The sequence below is a fragment of the Phalangium opilio genome, unplaced genomic scaffold (assembly GCF_054372755.1).
Source record: "Phalangium opilio isolate 3A_F unplaced genomic scaffold, DU_Popi_V2 ptg000013l_1, whole genome shotgun sequence".
Classification (NCBI taxonomy): Eukaryota; Metazoa; Arthropoda; class Arachnida; order Opiliones; family Phalangiidae; genus Phalangium; species Phalangium opilio.
In genome coordinates this window covers 7,035,918-7,060,627 of record NW_028324148.1, presented here as the reverse complement: position 1 = coordinate 7,060,627, position 24,710 = coordinate 7,035,918, and the positions used below count along the sequence as shown (strand labels likewise).

The following is a 24,710-nucleotide window of genomic DNA, read 5'->3' as shown; positions in this document are numbered from 1 at the left end:
GGAAAAAAGGGGATTTACCACCTTATAGCTTAGTTTTAATCTTAATTATGTAGTTTAATTAAAAGTTATTTTAATTTTTGTCCCAAAAATGTACGTTTTCGTCGAATTTTACGTTAATTAAACTTAATTAAGTTGAAATTAACGTTGGATTGTGGTTTGGCAGAGTAGATTTAGCTTATAAATTGAGATGCAATAAATAATTCACATTAATATCAATGTTTAATTGAAAACTCAATCCTTGCCGAAAAAAAACGTATTTTACCCCAAACTTTTGAATTTTCTGAATATTAATGTATTATAAAGATAATGTAAATTAATTTCAGTGTTAAATAGGGAAAAAGGGGATTTACCAGCTTATAGCTTAGTTTTAATCTTAATTATGTAGTTTAATTAAAGGTTATTTTAATTTTTGTCCCAAAAATGTACGTTTTTGGTCGAATTTTAAGTTAATTAAACTTAATTAAGTTGAAATTAACGTTGTATTGTGGTCGGCCATAGTAGATTTATTTTATAAATTGAGATTCAATAAATAATTCACATTGATATCAATGTTTAATTGAAAATTCAATCCTTGCCGAAAAAAACCCTATTTTACCCCAAACTTTTGAATTTCGCGCTTCTTCAAAGACTCGGCATATTTTTTCATTTCACGCCCATAATATTTTGCCGAACAAACCCTATTTTACCCCAAACTTTGGAATTTCCTGAATATTAATTTATTATAAAGATAATATAAATTAATTTCAGTGTTAAATGGGAAAAAAGGGGATTTACCAGCTTATAGCTTAGTTTTAATCTTAATTATGTAGTTTAATTAAAAGTTATTTTAATTTTTGTCCCAAAAATGTACGTTTTTGGTCGAATTTTACGTTAATTAAACTTAATTAAGTTGAAATTAATAGTCGATGGGGCGAGAGAGGGTAGTTTAGTTAAGCTTATTTAGTTTCTGAAATGGATTTGAATGATTGCTTGATTTAATTGCGACTTTTAGTGTGGGGGCCGTATTTTTATATTTTACCCCACTCTTTTGTGCCGGAAAGTGCCGAAACGGTCACTAATTTACCCCGAAAAGCCGAAGGCGAAGCCAGAAGTCATTTAGGACGTTTTAGCAGACGACGCATGGGAGTTTTCTACTATTTTAGAATTCGGGGTAATTCGGCAAAAGTTCGGCAAAAATAATTTCGGGGTAAAATAGTGTTCCCCCCTGATTTTGCTAATAAATATCCACATACGGTTATTTCGAAACGAAAATCTAGTTTGTTGTGAAGCCAAGAAGAAGATGAAAATTATGAATACAAGAACAAAATTTCGAGATAGATAATAACACCATTTTAAAATCTATCTATGTATAGTGTTAGTCATATACCTTGGCAAGGTAAGGGTTTAATTCAAATTTTATGCAAAGACCTATGAAAATCCTATAATCGAGTCATTGCCTGTTTGTTAATGATTGATTATCATCATAAGTAACATAATAACCATAAGTATGACAATTAGCCAAAACTAACTATAAACCTATTTTCGGGCCTTTTACGTCATCATAAGTTCGCGCCCAGCACAGAGACCCCTAGCGGTGGAAAATGAAGCGACTTCCGCCCCATATCGGAAATCCGGTTCAGAGGTTTTAAGAGACGCCATTGAGATTTGAGTCAACTGTACTAAGCCTTGGTTATATAGTTGATCTGTATTGACTTTTTACTGACTTTAGCGCGACCACATTACGAAAATTGTACTGGGTAGATTTAGTTACCGAATATTTAGACTTCAAAAGGCTTATCATTTTTGGTGCTGAAATATCCGACTTATGGCAATCTCAAAGTCAAAAATACAAACACCGCGACGACCGCGCGAGCTTGTACAATAAATAGCAGCAGAAGAAAATAGGGGAAGTACGTATTCGTACCTTTAGCTAGTGCAAGTCGTCCTTCTCTCCCAGAAACAAGCTATCGCTTTAAATTGGCCAATCAGAGATAGGCAGAGAACCGATAGAAATTTTTGAAGGTGCGCCACCATACCGTGAGAAATTGAACTACAGAGTATAGACGACGATTTCCGTCCTTCTTTCGACCGGGTAGATTGACATTGAAAGTTATCGTTCAATTAAGAGTTAAAAATGGATAGTTCTGTCCAGTGTAATTTAGTATATCGTGAAACTAGTGACAAGAAAAGCCAGACAAGTTTTAAAGGCAAAACTAAAGTTATTCAAGTCGATTTTTCGCCAAATTCGAGTGACTCGTTAAGCCTCGGCCATAGTAAACTCAAGAAATCAGGTACCATAACAAAATCAGCATTCAGCTGGATAGCAGACGAACCTTCGAAGAAAATAGTTTCTTGTATTCATCCGCGGTTTCCCGCCAAAAAAAGCGGATATTCAGTGGCGCGAAAAAACCGATAAAGTGACGTCTCGCGAAATAGCTAAGAATACGTACTTCCCCTATTTTCTTCTGATAGCAGACGAGCTATTTCCGACACAAATACGTTCAAGGAGATGGTTTATTGTGATTGGCAAAAATTGTAGAACTATGTCATTCGCCAAAGACCAGCATGAAGTACTCGACGGGGTTGCAAGTCCTGGCCTGATGTAAGTGAGAGTATCAGTGTTGATTATAGGTTTCATTTGGAAATTTGCATTATTACATAGGAAGAGTCATACTTATGTTTATTATGTTACTTATGTTATCATCAAAATCTAAAAATGCTGCATGAATTAATTCATTGGAAAAGTTTTAAATTACAATGAGTCTGTGAAATTGACTTAACTTAAGCAGCCGACGCAATCGCGAGATCAGAGAATGTATTCCTACGCTCTACGCGGCGCAGCCCTATTTTTTAAACTTTGTTTACGGCTGTATAAGTGCGCGGGGACATTCGCGGTACGAGGATGTATCGGGAAAAATTCGCCTTTGTATACTTTCCTCCCGAAGGGAGGTTTCTTATATTACTTTTGGTAGTATTTGATATTACAACAATGAGGACTCGCGTCATTAAGCAAAATTGCTGACAAGTCGATAACATATTCTTTGCATGGGGTATTAAAAACGACCCCATTTGTTCTGGTTTTTCAGTTTATTTATATTATATTATTTCTTCACTTCCTGTTTTTCAGAGCGGTACATGTTGCTGTTTATAATACAGTCCCTGTTTTCAGTTTAAGCTGCTGTACTGTATGTTCAAGGTAAAGTAGACACAATTTTACCTTAACATAGACTGTGGTTTTATATCGTGTAAGGATCGCAACTGCTTTGGACGTGAGTACAACTAGCTTTATATTTATGAAGAATAAGTTTATCAAATATTATTACGCTGGTAATTAACCTTCTGCCCAGATTAATTACCATTAAAGTTGATGTCAAAAACCGATTAAAAATGAATATAAACATAAGCGATTATCTTCTTCTTTAAGTGTCCATCATTAGGTCTTCTCATCTGCCCCCTTCCATTACGTCAGCGCCTGAGAAAGGTCGGACGGGAAATTTTTCTTATCCTGATAGCACCACTCCTCGTGCCTAAGCCAAAAATATATGGGAGTGGAATTTTTAGCCACTATGTCTCTTTTTATCCTAGGCTTATCTTCCGCATAAAAAGCAAAGTTTATACCCGATCACACAATACGTTTACACCCTATATTTAATTGATCTTTTTAACGTCTCCAAAAAAAAACCTGGACAAAATATTAACAAGTTTCTTACCATGGCAATCGTGCTTAGAAATTTTGGAACAAAAATCTATCTAGCAATCCAGGAGAGGTTTCAATCACCTCTCGCGTGTCGTACTAAGAGTCACTAAAGGGAAGGCTTTCTCAGCTGCACTGTCTCATATAATTTGACACCAGGTTGGGGTGAGACGAATTAAAGTCAGATTAGTTCTGTATAGATCCCATTAGACATGTAAACTTAATGGTAGATGATAAATTTATGATATATCCAAATGCAAATCAGAAATAACAGGAACGCAAGAAACACATAATGCTAAGTTTAATGTTTACAAGGCCAAGTTCCGTCCTTGTTCTACCAATAAATATAGTAAAACTCTTATTTTGAACTTTTTATATTCCTTTTGTTATGTTGTAATCTAAAAAACAAACTGACCTACTACCTTATCAATCTATGCGATAACGGGTAGCATATAAACCCCGGCTACGATAACTCTAGGGGCAGTTCCATGCAGGCTTTAACCCAACTATAACTTGTATCCATTGTATATACCATTAAATACTTTTACCAACATCAAACCATAGTCTTAGTCACTAGTAATGTGTAGGCACATAAGAACACAACAAATGGCGACGGAGGCGAGATGGCTCTAACGAGATCGTATTAACAAGATCGCGTCGACGGTTCCACTTCTAAGACTAACAGCATCTACAACGAAGATCACCACCAGTACGAGAGAAGGACATCAAGACAACGAGAGACAATCATCGAATCCTCAAACATGTCAGTCACTGCTCATTTTGGGACGTTCAATGAACAAACGGAATCATGGACCTTATATGCCGAAAGACTGGGGCAATACTTCGTTGCTAACGACATAGACGCTGAAGGTAAAAAGAAGGCGATTTTGCTGACGGTCATCGGAGTTTCAACATACGCCACACTGCGCAACATAGTGGGAACAGCCGAGCCAACGGATAAAACCTACACAGCATTAGTCAAAGCCTTGAATGATTACTTCAACCCGATACCATCCGAAATAGTAGAGAGGTTCAAGTTCAACTCGAGAGATCGCCAACCCGGAGAAACTATCGCAAAATATATCTCCGAACTCAGACGTATGAGTGAATTTTGCAACTATGGTGGATCGCTGGATGACATGCTTAGAGACCGATGAGTATGCGGGTGCCGAGAAGACTCACTGCAAAGACGCCTCATAGCTGAAGACAGATTGACGCTCGCTAAAGCTACTGCTATTGCCCAAGCTATGGAACAGACAACGCAAAAAATCAGTGCCATGAAGAATCACAGAAGCACAGAGAAAAGCGATGAAGTAAACGCCGTATCCATCTTATCCAAGAAGAAACGTCCTCAGAAGACAAGAAGACCACAGACAAGAAGTCAAGATGGGAATTCAGCGAGGTTCAATAATCAAGATAATGCCATGAAGTCATACAGCAGTGACGGAAAATAATGCTACACATGTAATTCTCATGGACACGAACCTGCCAACTGCCAATACAAAGACTCTACTTGCTACAATTGCCGATAGAGAGGTCACTTGTCAAGAGCGTGCAGAAATCGAAACAATCGATCCAAATTCAAGGCTCAAGCGAACCACATTGACATCCAGAAGGAAGAATACGATGCCTTCGACGTTCATAACATTGTATCCGAGGAAGTACCTATGGAGCAAAACGAATACGGGATCAATCACGTACCAGAAAAACGTGAAGTGCAACCTGGAGGACCCTACAAGATAGAATGCCTTGTCAACAAGTAAAGCTTCACCATGGAAGTCAACACGTCTTCAGCGTTTACCCTCATGTCTAGCGAGAACACCAACGCTATCGTCGACGAAGGATCCATACAAAAGTTCGACAAAGGACTCGGATCATTTTCGGGCCATTGCATCGAGACTATCGGCGTCGCAAAAGTCAACGTCACGTATCTAGAGCACGAATACGTACTACCCATCGTGATATACCGAGGAAAAGGACCTACGCTTTGCGGTAGAACCTGGCTTTCATCATCACTTCCGATCCTAGAAAAGGGTGTTTTAAATCAAGCGAACCTGGTCATGAACGTAACAAGCAACGATGAAGCACTACAGGCCGTACTTGACAAGCATGCAGAGATCTTTGACACAAGTTCATACGGATGTCTCAAGGGAGTTAAAGTCCACTTGTATCGCAAAACAGAAATAGAACCACGATTCTTCAAAGCAAGATCAGTGCCTTACGCGTACAAAGACAAGGTTGATGAAGAACTGAGAAGACTGCAAGATGCAAACATCATCTCTCCTGTACCATTTACAACATCGGCGGCTCCTATCGTCCCAATTTTGAAGCCTAATGGGAACGTCAGAGTTTGCGGCGACATCAAGGTCACAGCCAATCGTCAAATTCAGACTGAGAAGTATCCATTACCGAAAGCCGAGGATATTTTCACGAAACTCTCCGGATGTAAAGTATTCTCGAAGCTGGACATGCGAGACGCTTACAGCCAACTCGAACTAGATGACGAGTCCAAAGACCTAGTTGTGATCAACACGCAGAAAGGCTTGTTTCGATATAACTACCTACCATATGGGATATATCTTCGGCGATCTTCCGGAAGCACATGGAAGCGTTACTCAGAAATCAAGAAAACGTAACACCCATGCAAGATGACATTGCAATTGGCGGCAAAGACGAAGTTGACCACTTACGGAAATTGGACTTGATACTGAGAACAATAAAAGAAGCAGGACTCAAATTACGACGAGAGAAGTGCCAGTTTGCCAAGACATCGCTCGATTTCTTGGGACACCACCTGGACAGTAGAGGCCTGCAGCCCATGTCAAACAAAATGACAGCCATTTCCGAAGCGCCAGAGCCACAGAACGTGGAAGAACTAAGGTCCTTCCTAGGCCTTATTAATTATTATTCAGAGTTCGTGCCGAACAACGCCATGCAACTTGCACCGCTTTTCGAGCTTCTCAAGAAGACGACAGATTGGAAATGGGGCAATCTGGAAATGGAAACGTTTCAAAGAGCCAAGGAGTTCCTCAACACATCTAACCTATTGGTGCATTTCGATCCGGAACTTGAACTCAGACTAGCCTGCGATGCGTCACCAGCCGGCATAGGAGGCGTAATCTCGCACTTCGCAAACGGAGAAGCACGACCTATGGCCTTCGCATCCCGGACAATACCTCAAGCGGAAAAGAATTACTCCCAAATCGAAAAAGAAGCCCTATCTCTCATCTACGGCGTCACGAAGTTCCGAGACTACCTGCTTGGACGTCGATTCAAACTGATCACGGACCTTTGATCAGTCTCCTGTCTGAAAAGAAATCAACTCCGCAAATGGCGGCCGCTAGGTTTTAAAGATGGTCACTGGCACTATCAGCGTACGATTACCAGATAGAATACAAGAAAGGCAGCACGCACTCAAACGCTGATTTCCTGAGCCGACTCCCACTTCCGGTACAACCTCAAGAACCACCATTGCCCACAGAGTACGTTCTTCTCATTGAAAAGATAGACAACAGCCCGACAACCACGGAAGATATTCGGCGCGAAACTGAGAAAGATCAGATCTTATCAAGAGTCATGTTGAAAACCATAAACGGAGGATGGAACCATGCTGACGAAGAAACGAAACCGTACTTCAATCGGCGTGACGAACTATCAACGATGCGAGGGATACTGATGCTGGGTCAAAGAGTAATCGTTCCCGAGAGCCTCAGATCACGTATGCTGGAACAGCTCCACGACACACACCAAGGCATCTTCCGGATGAAGTCCATAGCAAGATCCACAATATGGTGGCCCAAAATCGATGACGATATAGTACAATTCGCAAGACGATGTAGTATCTGCCAAGCAAACGCACCTGAACCACACAAAGAATTCTCTCCATGGCCTATTGTATCGAAACCCTGGAACCATGAATATATATATCTATATTGACTAGTTTGACTACCTATTCAGGGATAGGAGGGGCTTAGTGCTTATGACGTTGGTCAAGTTCCGGTACTTTTTCTAAGCGGACGACGCGTCGAGCGAGTGATAGCGGTTTTAGACTCAGACGAGGAGTTAGGATCATGGTGAAATCGGAATTATCAAACTATCAACTAAAGGTATCGTCGATTTCAAATTTCAAACGTCCTAAACGTTTCATAACCTTATGACGTACATATTATAAAAGATAAAGAGATGTCGAATCAAGGAAATTTACCTAGATTTTCTCGTAGTTCAAGGCTTTCACTCTTAAATTAATATATTACACGCACTGGTAACAGCTTCTTTTAACAGACGCGATAATCTTCTAACAACATGCTAAGAATTTTTTCCATTGCTAGCGAACATTCGTTTTTCATTCTTAAAACATTTCCTACTTTAGCACTTAAGCGGCATCAATAACCAAAAAATAGAAGTTCTCACTCTCTCCCATAAACTTGTCGTCTGCTATTTGGATGTCCAAGTGTTTTGATTCTGATTGGCTACCGCGATGACGTAAACCGCGTGCGAGTCTAGAAAAGTACCGCCTATCCTTAACTAACATGATAGAAGGGCTAATGATACAGATATATATTCATGTTAATAAATAAATTCATGCTGGAACCGAGTGCATTGCGACTTTGTGGTCCCCATCTAAAACAAGTACCTGTTAATAACAGTCGACGCATACACGAAGTGGATAGAAGTAGACGTCGTAACAACAACTTCATCGGACAGCGTCATTTGCTCTCTTCGTGACAAAATGGCTCGATTCGGGGTCATAAGGACACTCGTAACGGATAACGCGTCATGTTTTACAAGCGAACAGTTCAATGACTTCACCTATAAAAATGGTATTAATCACGTAACGTCAATCCAATGGACTTGCAGAAAGAAATGTTCGCACGGTGAAGACTACACTTGCAAAAATATCCATTGGAAACAAGACGGCGGAAAACATCGTTATCGAAGGATAGCAGCGCAAAAACATAGGCACGTTGGACGAAAGACTGAATCTAATTCTCATGGGACATAGACGAACTCTACTAGCATCAGGAAAATCACCTGCAGAACTAATGTTAGGAAAGAAGAAACATCACAACATGCCTCGACCTAGTCAATCCACAAGAACAGCCGGAGGAACCTAAGTACAACTCCATAACGCCTGCCAAGTACCGTGAATCAGACCCGGTCTACGTCAGAAACTACTCTCGAGGACCTAAATGGATTCCAGGTCTTGTTAGCAAGAACATCGGCAAACTGATGTACGAGATAAAGTTTGGACATCAGTCGCTACGAAGACACCAAAATCAAATAAGGAGGAGATTGGTCAACCCTAAAACTGACTCGGCGACACTTGATCATTCATCTGCGACATCGACCGAATCTATATGGATTCCTACACCGACAACTAACAACACCAGCAACACACGGTCATCATCTGCCTGAGTAACACCACCGACGAACGCGGATAGAACCTCAGCAACGACAAACCAAGAAAGGACTAATCACGACAACGCGGAAGCTTCAACCATTAGACGTTCAACACGATCACGCAAACCAGTAGACAGATTAGGCCAATAAAAAAATATATATAAGTTTGTTAAAAAGAAAAAGTGATGTTATGTTGTAATCTAAAAAACAAACTGACCTACTACCTTATCAAATCTATGCGATAACGGCTAGCATATAAACCCCGGCTACGATAACTCTAGGGGCAGTTCCATGCAGGCTTTATCCAAACTATGGCTTGTATCCATTGTATATACCATTAAATACTTTTACCAACATCAAACCATAGTCTTAGTCACTAGTAATGTGTAGGCACATAAGAACACAACACCTTTATACATTTCAAATCATTTATATCGAATTTAAATTATAAAATGATGAAAAATAGTATAAAAATTACTGTTGTTAGGTGTAGATCTCCTGTATCTCCAAGTGAGAGGAGGGTAGTGAAGGTAGTGTAGATATTTCAATCGTATTTTTGCCAAACGACACCCGATCGGAGCGGTCCCAAAAACTAATAATTTAACGAAATATTAGCATGAACTTCGGAAGAGATATAGACAGAAATGATCAATTTTGGAAATTTGCTAAATTTATTTAAGACCGAATAAGACTGTACGAAGCCGAAAGCTTTCTTATAGTAATATGAATTGAAATAATAATAATAATAAAAAATGTTTTTTACTTCTTAAAAAAGTTTCAGATTTCACAGTGTTGCCGGTCTTTCTTGTCAAAATTTAGAAGAACAAGTTTAGCAGCTTGACTAAGAAATGAAATTGGACTATGGCACTGCGGAGCTTTCGTCGGAACGTTCGAGTTACGTATCCAGAATACCAACTTTGCCCGGCGAAGAAAGGAAGAAAACCAAGATAGTTTTCTTGATTTTGTCGTTAGCATTTTCGGAGTTTTTCACCTACCAATCTGCTTTCATATTATCTTCATTCTATACCCAATATGTAAGAATAATTCGGATTGAACTATGACCTCCGCATCTTAGTTTTCAAACACAAACACCGGTCCAGGGTTTACTCCTTAAGGTAACTAAGGTGAATAGTTGATATTGATACATGATAATTGTTTTCAGTGCCAGACCAGAGGAATATCGGGCCTTGTAATTGGTTTTATCATTGGAGTAACTCAGGTTGTAGCCATTTTTGCTGTATATGCTCAAGTTTGGTTGGTAAGTAGGGAAGAATATTCATTACAAGAAGTGTAGATCTATTAGGCATTTTTCTCCGACATGCGAGTCTGAATCAACCGCTCTTTTTTTCTGCTTTTTCCCTTTCCAAAGATATCGAGTATTTGAGATTACATTAATCAGGACTTGCGTAATTAAATAATATAGCAAATATTAACACTTTTACCAGCATTTCAGTCCTTATAGACCTTTTCGATGTAAAAAATGGGGTTGGCACCCATCAGTATAGAGACAATCAAGGGGGTTGATAAATTGCCGTCTTTGGACACTCTCATGATACAAAACACTATACATTGGAGGCATGGAAAAGCGAGAGGGAAGGCAAAGGCCCCCGCGTCTTTCCCTTTTAGTTCCATCGAAATGGTATATTCATCCATGGACAAAGCAATACTGAAGGACGGATGGCAGAGGGAGAAAGTTGAAAAATACTTGTTAATTCGCCTTCTAGCGGCAGATAGTAGCAAACCGGATAGTGGGGGTCATATGGGGAATCAACGTTCTAGAGAAGGAAGCAGCTAACGTCTTACTTTGTCTAGATAGCGCTAGCTTTTTCCGGGATTCGACTCAGTATTTTTTATAACCCCCCTTCATTTTGGGGCTGAAAAGGGGGAAGTAAGCTTAACGTTGGTTGTTTAGTCGCTTAGTAGATTCTTCTATATAGCAGGTTTGATTTATATAAAAAAAATTAAAAACCGAGAATGGCCTGAGTTTGTGAAGTGTCATAAAAGACTGAATGGCCTTCACAGCACCCAGCACTATCTCTGATGCTGTGATAAAGAAAACTCGGTTTGTACAATGGAAGTCGGGCGTTTTCCGCTTTCATTAGAGATCCAGCGTTCATGGTGTACTTCTTCTCCACTTTGGAATGTCATAGCTCTGGTCTATAAGAGATACAGGAAACTCCTTTTGAGGGTGTGGAAAAACTTACGGGTTCAAATTTTGACTTCTTGTTATCTTTAAAATTATTTGTATTGTGTTTTTTCAATTTCCTCCGAATTAACCTTTGAACTTGTGAAAAATAAAAATATCCAAAAACTTGGGGCAAGTTCTGAGGGAAATAAGAGCTTTATAGAATAGTAAAAAATAACCTCTCGAAAAAGTCACTGCAGCACTAGGAGAGGCCATGGAAGAAGAAGGGTGTAATGGAATGGTGAGGTGAATATGGGACTTACGAGGATACCGCCCCCTTTTCGGAGAGTTGTTCTGCCAAGGCTACGGAGCGCGTTCGACGACAGGGAATGTCAGCCACTAACTAAAGGCCGCCGACAGGTTATGGCAGTGCCCACAGAAATACCTCTCGTAAATCCCGTATAGGCAGACGGCTACGCGAAATGTAGGGTCACGTGGGAAAACTCTCCTGTCCTCTCGGCACTAGCTGTAACTCGATTACTGATCTGCGCAATATTGGCGCGCAAGCAGAGAGAGGGATACACTGTTTAGATCCGCTCTCTACCGCCTCTACTACTGCGCAGAAGCTTTCAACGTTGGTGTTAAACTCTGGAAGGAGGGGATGAAAAGGGGGAAGTTACGATTTTTCAACGCGCTCTCTTTAACACTATAGGACCCTTCCATACACCCTTCTTCTTCCATGGAGAGGCGTTACCGATAATAATCCAAACCGTGAACCTCTGTAGACGATGGTTAGGAGGGTCCAGAGATAAGCGAATAACAAACCTTTATACAGTGTGGTCGTCAAGATCAGACCAACACCTTCCTTTTTGGAAAACCATTACTGCCAACGGATGGCGTCATTATACTAAATCATACAGGGTGTAAATGAATGTTTGGAATTAAATTTTTATTTTACAAGATACAAAAGTAATATTGGAGAATATGCCTAAATGCGAGAATATGTTTTAAAGAACAGTCCTACGATTAGTCTTAGAAGTTTGGCCTCAAATTATAACCTCTAATCTGTTTGGTAAACACCTCAACGTAAATGTTCGATGTGACTACAATTGTGGCGGAGGCGGAGGCCCTCTTCAGGACGACTGTTCATGTCTTGCAATACATTTACAAGCACTAAACTCATGACGTAGGAAGTCCATTAAAATGTCTTCAGTGACTTTCTAATTGGTCTTTGTGGGATCAGAACTACTCGAAGATTACAAAGGTTAACAAGCAAGCAGCCTAGCCCCATAAAATGCGAAAAACTCTAAAACTTCGAAAAGTATAGTTTTCTTTATTCCTTTATTTAAATAAAGAGCGTTAAGATAGTAAAATTATAATAAATATTCACGTAAACAGTTTATACTAGTTTCACCCAGGATATAAACTGATAATTAGCTCTCCCAAAAATTGGTTCCAAAACTAAACGCTTATGATAAAACATTCACCTTTTTTATTAGCCTCTACTCCAGAGTGTGATAGCTCTACTTCTTCCCTTTCCAACGGTATCTAGTATTTGATATTACAACAATCAGGACTCGCGTTATTAAGCAAAATAGCTAACAATAACATTTACCCTCTGCATCCCTATCCTTATTGTACCTTTTGTCCCATATCACTGACTTGCTTATCAGCAACTGATTTCATATTCTACATATAATGAACTTATTTTAAACTAAAAAATAATTGAAATTTCCGGGTTTCACTAATAAAAATTAAACTAATTATAGATGAATTACGTATCACCAAAAAATCAACTAGTTTCTGGTATCTTTATTACTGGATTCACCTCTTTGGCTTTTGGGTATTTACACTAATGATTTAGAAATCTAAAAAAATTTAATATTGATCCTATTCCAATTCTATCACAGTTTCACCGATGAAATTGCAGACAACACTATTTTCGTTTGGACGTGCATCGTTCTAAGATTGGGTCAAGGATTGGGTATTGTGACAACTGAATTAGCTGCATGTGTCATTGCCAATGTGGATACTCCAATGAAGCAACTCTCCACAGCTATGGTTAGCATGATCTTTATACAAAAAACGAGTCAACGGTATTTAATAAAATTATTTAAAGGCCATTTTAGAAAGTCTGACATCTGTCTCCATCGGCATTGCAGCTCCGTTAGGAGGAGCTCTTTACAAAGTAATGAACTGCCCTGAAACTGTGGCAAAAACGTTTTCAGTTAAGCTGACGTAATTCAATATTTAAATAGGAAGATCAATTTTATATACCTTTCGCTGTCTCGGGCAGTTTGTGTATAGCCCAAGGTGTATTCATGGCGTTATTTTTAACCAAACAAGGTATCGTTTTATAAAAATCCTGCTGTCCACACAAATTATATAAACCTAATAAATTTTCAATAACCATCAGCAAAGGGACCCGGTTTTGGCAGCTGGGATATTTTTAGCACATTTTAACCGTCCATTTTAAATGATAGTGGCAAATTACCCCAAAAGACATATAACCCGTCTTTTAGGATGTACCGTACGAACCAGTAAACGAAAATTTCTTAAAATATTTTTATCTCTCCTAGTTGACGATGACGTCACGGAGAGGTATTACTCATGACACGTCGGTGTGGTGAGTGTGCATGTGTGTCTGTCACCGCGTTCGCAGTTGGCAAATTGGAGCCGGGTTTGTTATTCGATTTAAACATATTTTATCATTGCGTTTTATAATGTTGTTAAAATAATTAAATTAACGGGCTTTACATTTTTTCCGGTTCAATTTGCCGCCATCTTCTGAAATGGCGATCGATACCTGAAAAAAACATTCTTTATGATCTTCGCATTTCAATCTATTTTTCTTATATTTGAAACACTGGTCCCTCATAGGCTATATGCGAGGGGTCGGACATGGAGCGATTTTGTGTACGATATTTCAAGATTTTGGGATTTTCAAAATGATTTTGGAATTTTGACTTGGATTTTAGGATTTTGACCTGGATTTTAGTATTTTAAGTGGGAATTTGGAACTTTGACCAGGATTTTAGAATTTTGACCTGAATTTTAGGATTTTGAGTGGGATTTTGGAACTTTGACCAGGATTTTAGGATTTTGATTGGGAATTTCGAACTTTCACCTGTATTTTGGGATTTTGAACGGTATTTTGGGAATTTGACCCTTATTTTAGGATTTTGAGCGGTATTTTGGGAATTTGACCCTTTTTTTGGATTTTGAACGGTATTTTGGGAATCTGACCCTGATTTTAGTTTTCAACTTATTATTATAGTGTTCTGAGCGCTGAATTTTATGCCAGTGTTTTATCGTCGGATTTCAATCCCAAGTATATTGTTTCATTCAATTTACTATACTACCACTTAAGCGTAGTGTAAAAACCGAAATTTAAAGTTAAAAGTAGATCACCTATTCATCATATTTTGACACCATATTTAATGCATATCAGGGGAGTGGCGCTAGTTATGTTAACAAATAAGCCGATCGTCACAACAAATCCGTTTCAGAACCCTTAAAATTAAATTGATTTTTATTACTTTTAACACTCGGCCTATCTACTAGTTTTCCTCGTAACATGTTGAAACAATTAAGAAGTAGAAACTTATCCGAGAGTTATCTGTAGAATAATAGAACAAGTTGCGAAACCAAAATAAACCTCTCCGAGGTGAGACGAGGGCTAACTACCAAATTAAGAGGTTTTTCTTAAATAAATAACTAAATAAGTATAGTTAATATTAATTATTGTAATCGTCAGAAATCTACCTTAGTTCTAGTTAAGTCGATTTAAGAAACTTTATTCCTAAAATATTTTTAAACATAGCTATTTTTAACGTTTGATTTCTAGCGACCATCTTTTTCACTGATTTTGTAAATTTATAAGGCAATTGGTTCATATTAAATGATAACACAAGTTGGGAAACAAAAATAAACCTCTCCGAGTCGAGACGCAATTACGAGATTTTTCTTAAAAAAAATTAAATAATCGTCATTAATTTACCTTAATTTTAGCTAAATCTTTTTAAAAAACTTTATTCCAAAAGTCATTTTAAACTTAGTTATTGTTGATCTTTGAATTCAAGCGTATGCCTCTTTAACAACTTTGGAAATTTAGTGATAAGCAAACCCGCAATTGCGTTATCCTTTGGTGGAAGCCGTGCCATTGGGAGGCTAGAAGTTTCTCGTAACCCTAGCCGATCGCCGCGTACTTCTTAATCCTAAAGATGGGAGTGGAAGCCAAAAATTGCTTTCTGTGAACACGTGTGCTCCGATTTGCCAAATGCGGACGCGGTGACAGACTCACACACACCCTCAGATCGTACGTCCAGTGTAAGGCCTCTCCGTGACGTCAACGTCACTCGGCGAGGTAAAATGCCGCAATTGCGTGATCAGTTGGTGGAAGCCCCGCCATTGAGAGGCTAGGCCTTTCTCGTAACCCTAGCCGATCGGCGCGTACATTTTAACCCTAACGATGATACTGGAGTACATGCTAATATTGCTCACTGTGAACTGCAAATGCGGTTCGGATATTGCGAATACCTTTGCTCCGATTTGAGAACTGCAAACACGGTGACAGACACACTGATAAGTCCAATGTAATAGCTTTCAGTGAGCTCTCAAGCTGATGACGAGCGTTTTATGCATCTGTAGATCATGGAAGATTAAGGATAATGGGGGATGATACTTATAAGGCCAGGGTTATAAGTGGTATTAAAATCTAATATCCCTGGTAAGGTGAACTCCTACCAGCTTGGGCTGTTAGCCATCAACAACAGGCGGATGGGGTGGGTTCAAAAAGGCGGAACCGTATCCGTGTAAAATTCTTGCCAGGAGCTTGATTTCCTTTTCTAACATCGTGTTCGCGCATACTTCGTCGTCTCTAAATTTTACCAAGAAGCTATTTTAGATTTTAATACAAATTTCGTGATTTTGAAGTTTTTTTACTTTGAAATGGATTTTAGAATTTTCATTTGGATTTTAGGATTTTCATTTGGATTTTAGGATTTTCATTTGGATTTTAGGATTTTCATTTGGATTTTAGGATTTTCATTTGGATTTTAGGATTTTCATTTGGATTTTAGGATTTTCATTTGGATTTTAGGATTTTCATTTGAATTTTAGGATTTTCATTTGGATTTTAGGATTTTCATTTGGATTTTAGGATTTTCATTTGGATTTTAACTTGAATTTTGAGATTTTAGAATTTCGAAAGGGATTTTAGGATTTTCAGTGGGATTTTAGGAATTTAAACAGGATTTTAGGATTTTCAAAGTTATTTCAGGGTAAGTGTACGGGATTTTGGCCGAAGTCCGACCCCTCGGCTATATGATTATTCGATTTCTCGTCATCTTTTATAATGGTGGTCCTAAAAGTAATATAATATCCGGATGGGCTGACGGGCAACGTCGGGTGCCTTTGCTGCTAGTATACATATATTTTATTACTTAGGTATGTTTTTAATTTAATAAGGTCATTTTTGTTACATTTACAGATTATAAAGAAGAATTTACAGTATGTGGCCTTTTCTCGAAGACATTCGCTGTGTCTTTGATTCCCTTTTTGTACCACATGACTTTTTTTGGTTCACTACTAGGCTTCTTTGGTGTAATAATCGAACCTCACTTAAGAAAGGTGAGAACTCTTAAAGGGATTGTAGCGTATTTGGTAATTTATTTTTCTTCTTTTACATGGTATAGTTATGACTTAAAGGGTGTGAATGTTAAATTTCGTTTTTAGGGTTTACGTAAAAAAGCGTCCCAGTTTTAGGAAATTAGTTTTCACAAATTTTGATATATTTCAGTTCAATTTGACTCCTGTCGCTATTGGAGGTATAATTCTATTTACAGCTGGAGTTCAAGCCTTAACATACCCCGTGTGGGGTCTCATATCAGATAAAACTGTGAGTCAATCAACTGAGTCCTAGTAAAATGATTGAATTTCATCGGGGATTAGTAGAAAAGTATACGCATTGTGGGTTAAAGGGATAGAATCAATCTTTTGAATACTAATGAAAAGCTTCATTTTTTTTTAAATCAGATAGAACCTAAAATTACGTTTTCAAAAATATATAGATATTGATAGTTTTAATAACTTAACTATTTTTAATTAATTTTCAAAAGTGTTAGGTTTCGGCGCTGCTCCGATCACTGCCCCATCTACAGTCGTTTGCAAAAACACAAGCGAAAAAACTAAATTACTACCGCGACCCTCCTCTCCCTCGGAGGTACAGTAGAATTACTCCTAAAAGTAGTTTTCATACTATTCTGCATTTTCGCCAAATTATATAACTCATTTCGATACGGATGCTTTGAACGCTTTGAAAGTTATAAAGGAAAGTAAATAGTTTCACTGTAATTTTGGTGTTCAAAGTAATAGTTTTAATATGTTTAATTACAATTAAAAATATGTTAAAGCCTAGATTAGGGCCATTAGGCTAAAATAAAGTCATACCATTATTATACATGGAAGCTAAGCCTTTGCCAAAATAGGGCGAAAATGTGGAGTTTTGGACATTACCTGTAACAATTTTGATAAATCTCTATCATCCTTACTGTACAACGTAACCGAGAGTTAAGAGAACAAAGGATAATAAACATGAAAAATCAGAATTATGTTTACAAGGGTCTTCTCAATAATGCGCCGCTTCCCCAGTGTAGGTGAAAAGCTACTATACAGTGGTCTAGAGCTCCCTACATTCTCCTATTTCCAAACAACCAATGAATCAAGAGACATTAGCAACGTCACTGTGCGAAAAACAAGTTGGGCGGTATTTCGCGGCTAGTTTGAATTTCAAAATATCTAACGTACTTTTCTTAATTTTAAACGTTTTAATTCGATTTTTTTAGCACACATAATTTTAGGCACATTTTTTTAGCTAAAACTGCCCTCATCTTGTACTAGTCGGAAAACATTGATTCTATCCCTTTAAACAAGTATAGACCTTTTTGATGTAAGAAGGGAACAGGCAACTCAGTATCGCGACATACAGGGATGTTGATCCTTTGCGCACTCTGAACTACAGCCAAGGGACAGGTTTTCCTCGTCAGTATTCTCGTGTGATGGTTGTTCGTAATTTTACGGGAACTCTGATGCCACTTGATAAGCGATAATGAAAGTTTCCCTTCCTCCCGTTGTGCGAGTTACACTCTAAAAAATATGTTTTTGAAACTAAACAAAAAATTGTGTAAAGGCTCAACACTCTAGGTGCACACTTTTGCGCTCAGTTTTGAACAGTAAATACTGGTACCAAATATTGAACACCAAAACAGTGTACTAGGTTGAACAAATTTAGGCGTATTGTTGAACACTGTGGGTGCTATGATTTTTTTCTTAGGGATGTAATATTGAACTGTATATTTGACTATTTGGCTCACATAATGTAGGAGTTTTGATGGTTTAGTTGTGAGTTTGGAATGCTTATAGTGGCAGTATTGAATGTTTCTGATGACAATTTGGCACGCTTAATGTAGCAATTTTGAATGGTTTAGTATACAAATTTGTCTTAGAATGCCAATATTGGTTACTTTTGTTCGCAACGTCTTATGGTTTAAATGGCCTCTTTTATGTGCAGTTGGCTTTGGTACAGGTTTGAATGGTTTATTGGAACAAAATGCCAACCTTGGATATTTATGTTGATTCCCTCCCAATGAGCCAATTTCCCATTCGACCGAACTCCCGCACCTTGGGCGGTTTACGAAAAGTGGTAAATAGCCTAAAGATATTGCACTTAACGAAAGTTCTCATCGAATAACGTAGTATCAATGATTTACATATTCGATCGATTTGAAGGCTTATGTAAATAAATGGGAAAGGTAAAATACGCCATAATCCGGAACATTAACTTTAAATGGTGTTTAGAAAGGAAAATTTATATTTATTTCAGGGTAATGAAGCATGTTACATTAATATGTTGAGATGCTTTTGGATTTTTAATGAACGTATTGTTCGTAGTACAAATTTACAGCAGTTTTAGGGCAGAATAAATATTGTTATTTTTTGGGTTTTCTCAACTTTTAATTTAACCGAAACGCAACACCTTGGGCCGTTCACGAAAAGTCCTTGCGTCGTTTTTTTATTTTCTTTGGTTAGTTACTAATTAATAAAGTATGTTTCTAGACTTAAAAGCAGTTACGTTTGTTTACAAGTCTTTAAATAAGTGCAGAGACATTGCCTGCATTTAATTTAGAAATAATCAAGTTTGTTTACAAGGTTTTAAATAGGTGCAGAGACTTTGTCTGCAGTTATTTTAAAAACAATTTTTTTTTCATTGTTTTGTTAAATTTTTGTGTGTAATGCAATTGAAATGCGTAAAAACCTAAAACGTTAATGTGAAACCTGGCAGTATTGAACACGTTCAATATCATCTTGGATGATCCTGCACACCTTTCGCGATTGAACACCTGATATTTCTAAACTGTTCAAGAATGAACAATTGCGTTGAACTTTGAACATCCATTCAACACTTTTTCTTAGAGTGTAATATCCACCGTTGACAATCCAAAAAGCGGGCACAATTCGTCTCATTTTCTACTACTCCCTTATTTCACTAACCAATTCATGGAGCAAGTTATGCAAAGTCAGTGTTTTGTTATTTCTATTTTCAGAGAAGGTATAACACAATTCTATTTATTGCATATGGTCTTATTCTTTGTGGATTGGTTCTGTTTGGACCACTTCCTGGACTTCCTAAACAATTAATGTAAGTGAGTAAGAAAAGACACTTTAGCAGGGAGGAAAGAGGTGATAGAGAAAAATAAAGGGAATACTTTCCAGAGTTCGTTCAGTCGGTCTAGGTTTACAGGTTTATTGTTTTAGCCGTACTATGAAGTGCACCCTTTTGGATCGGGGCGGCTCCCCTGTAGGAGGAGCTCAGCAAAAAGAAAAATACAACACTTCTTCCACACCCAATCATTGACGTCAGCAGCTCATGTAAAACGCGTCAAAGAGGAATTATTTCGTGGTTGTAAAGTGGTTCCTCACATCTGGTTAATCTCTCTTATCAGGAGCTCCCAAAGAAACCTTCAGGGGCGGGTAGTACTAAACTGATTAAAAGCCTGTAACAATTAAATTTGGTTCCCTACCATTGGATCCAATTCCCATTCGATCGAAACCAAAATTGGGAGGTCCCATTCGACCGAACGTCCGCACTTTGGGCGGCTTTCGAAAAGTGGTAAATAGCCTCAAAAGGCTGCACTTAATGAAAGTGTTCATTGCTACCTTCTCTCCGATAGTAATGAAGTAGCAAGGAGTTACATTTTCATACGATTTGAAGACTTATCTAAATATCAGGGAAAGGTGAAATAAGCCACAATTCCGTAACATTTTCTTTCATATTATTTTAAATGATGCTAAAAAGATAGATTTATATTGAAATCAGGGAAAAATAACATGTTACAGTAAATTGTTGAAATATGGATTTTATAAGAAAGCTTGGTTTGTAGTTCGAATTTACATCACATCAGCAGAATCTGGCAGAATGAAGCAATTTTAGTGCAGAATAAATTCGTTCATTATTAGGGTTATATAAACTTTTAATTCAACCGAAACCCAACACTTCGGGCTGTTTACGAAGAGTCTGAGCGTCGTGAGCACTTAACGATAAATGAAAGTTGTTTGATTGAAATAAAAAAGTTAGATCCGGGACACAATGCGTGAAAATAATTAATAATAATAGAACGTTATGGGTAATGCAAAATAAGGTGTACTTCGAAACAATTCATTAGATATTAAGCTCTAATGATGATTGAGAAAAACGTTTTTTAACTAACTCTCAGCTAATAAGTTTAATGAAGAAAACCGTTATCTTTTCCTTAATTTGCACTCAAAATCTTCATTATAAAAATAATTAAAGAAAACACTACCAGACTATTCTCTAAATTCAGTTGGTATATGCTAACCAAACTTCCGTATCTTTATTCATTTAAGTGTTTATATTTATATCTAGAGTTATACATAACCTTAAATAATTTGACCTAACCAACCCTAACGTAGCTTATTCTAGTCCAGACGAAGAAAACCTAACACACGCGCCTAATTATTGTCAACAGCAGATTGTGTTAGATGGTAATTCCTGACCTTTACCCCAATCTAGAATCTCACCGCTCACAGACTAAAGCTCGATAATCTTAAACCTTGGTCTCGTAGCTTTTATCTGAGGCTCGAAAACTTGTCGAGCCTTTAAATAGTTGCTTATCAAGCTTTCAAAGCTTATCGAGCGCTCGCACAGGCCTACCGTTATAATAACAATTGGGCTTTTTTTATGTTGGCGAGGATAAAGTTAATTACTTAAGCCTCGGTCTCCTCCAAACAGTGAACACGCCCATTATCTCTCCTCCCAGTCTTTAGTGACTAATAGCGAATTCCATTGGTTTGCTCTGAAATTGCCCGCAGTTTGCTCTATTTCGACATCAAATCAAAGAAAAATAGATACGATCCTTGAAGAGAAATGCCCATAATTGTACAGTGGTTTTAAGAATAGGTTTTTCCGTCCTAAATTTCTATGCTGATTTACAGAGCGATCTGTACTGATCTGTCTTTTAATACAGATCAGTTCTGAGCGGAACTTGACCCAGTGCGCCAACACTTTAAGACGTGAATCAGAGTGATTAGAAGTGATCATGAATTACCAATGGATTACAAAAAAACCTATCAGAGCACTCCGAGAACACCACTACGAGAAGCACAATGGAATTATCTTTAATATTGTAACATTGTTCTTTCTTTTTTTTGTAGAATACTACCCATAGTCATTTTTTCATTGGTCTTATGTGGGCTTGGATTATCTGCAATGTCTATTTCAACATTTTTGCTGTGCAAAATTCAGTTACTGTAAGTTTCAGGAACGGTATTAATCGTAAAACAATATTTTGCGACACTGGCTGATAGCAATCAGAAACCATAGAGCAGTAGATTACGAGACCCAACTGCAAACTTCAAATTTTTTTTTCAATTAAATTAAACTACTCCATGTAAATTCCAATTGTCCAAACATATACTGTATTTAGTTTCTTTTCATACTATATTCGGTAGTTTTTAATTAATTTCATGATTCAACAGAAAATCATGTCCATCGGAAAACATGGCAAACTCTGTTGTATCAGCGGCCTACGTTGGCTTCAGTAGTATGGGGTAAGCAATTTTCCTGATGAAAATAAAGTTTCATTTGTTTTAAAATCTTTTTTTGGTTGTCTTTTCACGAAAGCATGACGATAGGAGATTTGATAGGAGGATCTTTCATTGATTACATAGGATATCGAAATGGTGCTGCTCTTTGGGCACTTATCGTCTTATTAGGGGTAAGTAATTCAATGAACAGACCCTTTCAAGAGTACTGTGGTAAAATAGAGACTGGTGTTAGACCACCACCTACTTAATACCTCTCCGTGACGTCATCGTCACTCGGAGAGGTAAAAAATAACAATCATATTTTGTCTGTTCATACTAACTTGAATTTCGTTGTTGTGTTGCAGATTTTCCTTCAAGTTACTTTCAACATCGTTGCTAGACGTAAGGAATAAAGAAATTTTTCGAAAATGCTTCGAATACGATCCGATTACCATTTACTTGTAAACAGATTTTTAGAAATAATTTTTTGGCGTGAAATGCTTCCATGTTTTTTTAGCTTTATCGCGAACATTTGGAAATATTTAAATTTAGTGGTTAATCCAAAAACCTTCAAAAAAATTCAATTCAAATATGTCACTAAATTCCTGTCCACACGTGAAAAAGTCCCATCTCTAACTAGAACTCGGCATTTTCTATCAATTATTCACAAATTGGTGGATGACCGATTATTTATAAACAAATTTGTGGATTACAATACGATTTAACATTTAAGTTCTGTGGATAATTTTCGAGTATGGATAAAGATAAAATAACGTGGATAATGGATAGATAATGCCGAGCTCTCTAACGTGAAGAGCCATAGTTTTTGTTCTCATGTTACTTATGCTAGCAGGGTAACGAACCAAATACTTTGACTCGGGAACTTAAATTATGGTAAAACATCAGCTTTTTATCTAGTGGTATCTATATGTGCTGAAAATCGAAATGCAACAGCGCTTTATAGCTACTAAAGTAAGCGAAATTCCGAAAAACATTTTACATATTTTCGTTTTATATTGTGAAAAAATAATGATAATAATAAGGTTTTGTAGCATTTCTTTAAATACGCAAACGAGGCAAACTGTTAACGTGGTGCACTAGTGTAATAACGGACGCACTCACACATATGCACGCACGTCCAGCGTAATACCTCTCCGTGACGTCATCGTCACTAGGAGAGTTAAAAACAGTACTGAAAGAGAGATATTCCCCACATACTTTCTTAACATTTTTGAGTACCGTATAAAAATACACCACGTGCAGGCGCTGTATTAAAACCTGCCTTCTGTAAAGCTCGTGACGAAGGTCAGGATAAACTTGTTGTATATAGAATATTACACAGTAATAAAAAACGAAGATCAATAAATCGCCAGAAAGTTAACAAGGATTTCGAGATCATCTGTTTAGAAAACATAAGAAAAAGATATTCAACTCATCGTGTCTATCAATTTAATTAGTAATTTGAGTACAAGGTGCCGAATCAAACACGATTTGTAGTTTCACTATGTATTACGAAATAAAATGATTTTCTAACATACGGCTTGCATAATTCATACAGGCGGACAGCATCGTGATGCTCGGATAAATTAGCAAGACCAGGAAACCCAGACTGCGAAGTTATAACGGATAAAAATATTAGTTGAAACACCTGGGTTTTTTTTTTTTAGGTTTTTCGTAGACGATTATTTAGTTAATGAAAACAGAAGAGACTATAATAAGTTGATGCACAAGGTTTTTATCAATCTACATTGTGTCTTCAGGATTTGAATGAGATCACTTAAATGTGATATAATAAAACGCCTATTCTTGAAAAATGGTATAGTATAGGAAAGTAACAGTTTTTCCAATTGTCTGTAATTGTAACTCTATCGGAGCTTTGCTACAAAAATAAGATTTGTTAATAAAAATTATTCAACCTTGCTTTTTGGAATTGTGATACGCATTGCCATAGCAGATCTTTGTTTGACGTGCTTTTTCTCTGCTGCAACACACAAAAGAGTATTAGTTTTTAACGTTTTAGTGATGATGTGAAATTTAACGTTGACGGCTGACCCAAACATCTGCCTACCCTTCAGCTTGTTTTTTTTTAACATAAAAATAAAAAAAAATAAAACTTACACGACTCGGTCTTAAGCTGAACCAAAATATCTATTAACATAGATTTTCAGTTTAAAAGCGTCTGGGAACTATTCATGCTAACTATTTCCAGTATTCATCAATTCTTTCAATAGGTCACGGCGTGACTGTAAGCGGTCAAATCAATTCTTTTTTTTCTGAAATTCGATAAACTTACCTGGAATTGTTTAGAAAATGACAGAAGCTGACGAAATTTAAATCTAGCGCAAAAATATGATGGCATCATGATTTAAGATTACGCCAACCAAAAATTGAAAAGATAACTTTAGTTCG

General features: G+C 37.4%; 1 protein-coding gene and 1 long non-coding RNA gene across 10 annotated transcripts; one reads left to right on the top strand and one right to left on the bottom strand.

The window, feature by feature from the left end:
* Positions 1 to 1,165: 1,165 nt before the first annotated feature.
* Positions 1,166 to 23,839, top strand: LOC149708753 (MFS-type transporter SLC18B1-like). 9 transcript variants are annotated; one of them, XR_016381177.1, is made up of 17 exons: positions 1,166 to 1,375; positions 3,107 to 3,248; positions 9,849 to 10,107; positions 10,236 to 10,331; positions 12,968 to 13,041; positions 13,109 to 13,259; positions 13,318 to 13,386; positions 13,457 to 13,544; positions 16,690 to 16,862; positions 16,999 to 17,097; positions 19,802 to 19,896; positions 21,930 to 22,025; positions 22,254 to 22,325; positions 22,399 to 22,492; positions 22,667 to 22,703; positions 23,155 to 23,273; positions 23,354 to 23,839. XR_016381177.1 is itself a non-coding variant. In XM_089864271.1 (16 exons), the coding sequence occupies exons 3-16, from the start codon at positions 9,922 to 9,924 to the stop codon at positions 23,157 to 23,159; spliced, it is 1,335 nt and encodes a 444-aa protein (XP_089720397.1). In that variant the 5' UTR covers positions 1,166 to 1,375; positions 3,107 to 3,248; positions 9,849 to 9,921; the 3' UTR covers positions 23,160 to 23,839. The 9 variants fall into 9 exon arrangements, 5 of the variants coding, with proteins under 5 accessions (XP_089720397.1, XP_089720396.1, XP_089720395.1 ...); XR_016381176.1 differs by having other exon boundaries at positions 1,167 to 1,375; positions 22,667 to 22,762; XM_089864271.1 differs by having other exon boundaries at positions 23,155 to 23,839.
* On the bottom strand, positions 22,149 to 22,715 carry LOC149708754 (uncharacterized). Its single transcript, XR_016381178.1, has 2 exons — positions 22,643 to 22,715; positions 22,149 to 22,527 (listed from the first exon to the last, which is right to left on the bottom strand). It is a non-coding gene; the product is annotated as an uncharacterized LOC149708754 (long non-coding RNA).
* Positions 23,840 to 24,710: the final 871 nt, after the last annotated feature.